Source organism: Camelina sativa, chromosome 9 (genome assembly GCF_000633955.1).
Source record: "Camelina sativa cultivar DH55 chromosome 9, Cs, whole genome shotgun sequence".
Classification (NCBI taxonomy): Eukaryota; Viridiplantae; Streptophyta; class Magnoliopsida; order Brassicales; family Brassicaceae; genus Camelina; species Camelina sativa.
Genome location: NC_025693.1, coordinates 13,125,470 through 13,126,824, shown reverse-complemented (window position 1 = coordinate 13,126,824; position 1,355 = coordinate 13,125,470). Strand labels below are relative to the sequence as shown.

The 1,355-nt window shown below is 31.5% G+C and overlaps 1 protein-coding gene across 1 annotated transcript in view; it reads right to left on the bottom strand.

The window, feature by feature from the left end:
* LOC104715231 (probable fatty acyl-CoA reductase 5) overlaps positions 1–851 on the bottom strand; it is a 3,569-nt gene extending 2,718 nt beyond the window's left edge. The window contains exons 1-4 of the mRNA XM_019229939.1: positions 717–851; positions 534–637; positions 229–434; positions 29–129 (exon numbers count right to left, since the gene is read on the bottom strand). Coding sequence (XP_019085484.1) covers positions 29–129; positions 229–434; positions 534–637; positions 717–792 — 487 coding nt within the window. The 5' untranslated portion in view covers positions 793–851. The remainder of the gene's footprint in view (positions 1–28; positions 130–228; positions 435–533; positions 638–716) is intronic.

Genomic DNA, 1,355 nt, shown 5'->3' with positions numbered 1-1,355 from the left:
TAATAATAATAATAATATAAAGACATACCAGTAGAGACATGGAGAAACAATTGAGCTTTATCACATTTTTTGGCAAAGTTAAGGACGTTGAGAGCTCCAAATGTGTTGATCCCAAGGCCAACATCGTATCTTTTTCATATATATGAAGATATTAAATTTTAGTAGAGATAGAATAAAAAAATAATACAGAAATGTGGTATATGGAATGTCTCGTAGCTAGAGAAGTACCTCTCGTCAAAGTTTGTTGTGGCTGCAACATTGACGACAATATCAATTTCTTTTTGCATACGTTCTCTAAGATCGGAGTCATTTATGTCTAAATGATCCGTCGCGATATCACCTGGGATCGGGACAATTTTTTCGTACAACAATCTATTCAATTTCTCATCGCCAAGATTCTCTCTCAACACCTTAAAAAGATCTTTTTCAAAAGCCTGTTATATTTGATGCAACAAATCAGAATGATACATACAACTTTAATCTCACCTCACATATTAGGTAGTAAATTAGGTTTAGTTGGTATATTTATTAACCTCTGTGCGTAAGCGTTTAGTCGCAGCTTCGTTGTCCGATGCTCTCACCAAAAGATACAACTTCTTCACATTTGGTTGTACTCTCAGAATTTTCTCCACAAAAACTAAATATCAATGAAATTATATTATAATCTAATTAACAAATCTTGAAGAATTAGCAAAAATCATCCAAAACATGCATACCCTTGGCAAGGAAACCGGTAGCGCCGGTGACAAGTATCGTCTTGTTTCGAAGAAATTGAACACAGTTGAGTTCCATTGTTTGGAGTACGTTTGGTTCAACTCAGCAAGAAGTTATGAATAAGGCAAATAAACTCATTGTTATAGAAGAGTATTTATAGTAGCAAAGGACGTTGCACGAAGTCTATTATACCCCTCCTATAATATAATAAGCAAAACCAATATCTGTCCAATCCAATATATGACCAGAACATAACATATTAAGAAGAATTTTTGCCATGCTTTTAACAAGAGGTCTTTTATTTGAATTTGTTACTAGTTCAATACGATCCCAGCTCAGAAAAAAATATAATAATTAAAGAAATTGAATAAATTCGGAATAAATTAGAAAAACTGTCTATGTGTTCATGATTAATTAATAACTCGTTAATTTAGTATTTATGTGGTATGAACATACTACTGCCGAAGTTTGACTATCGTTTTAATTAATACCGGTGGTTGAAATGATGATTCTCTGAATAAAATCATATTGTTGATACAATTAATCTGTATGATAATTTTCAACTTTTGTAAGTTTTTTCTTCTTCTCTAAACCTAGAATTATTCAATTTTAGAAACTTAAAGTACTATAAGAGTAATTTA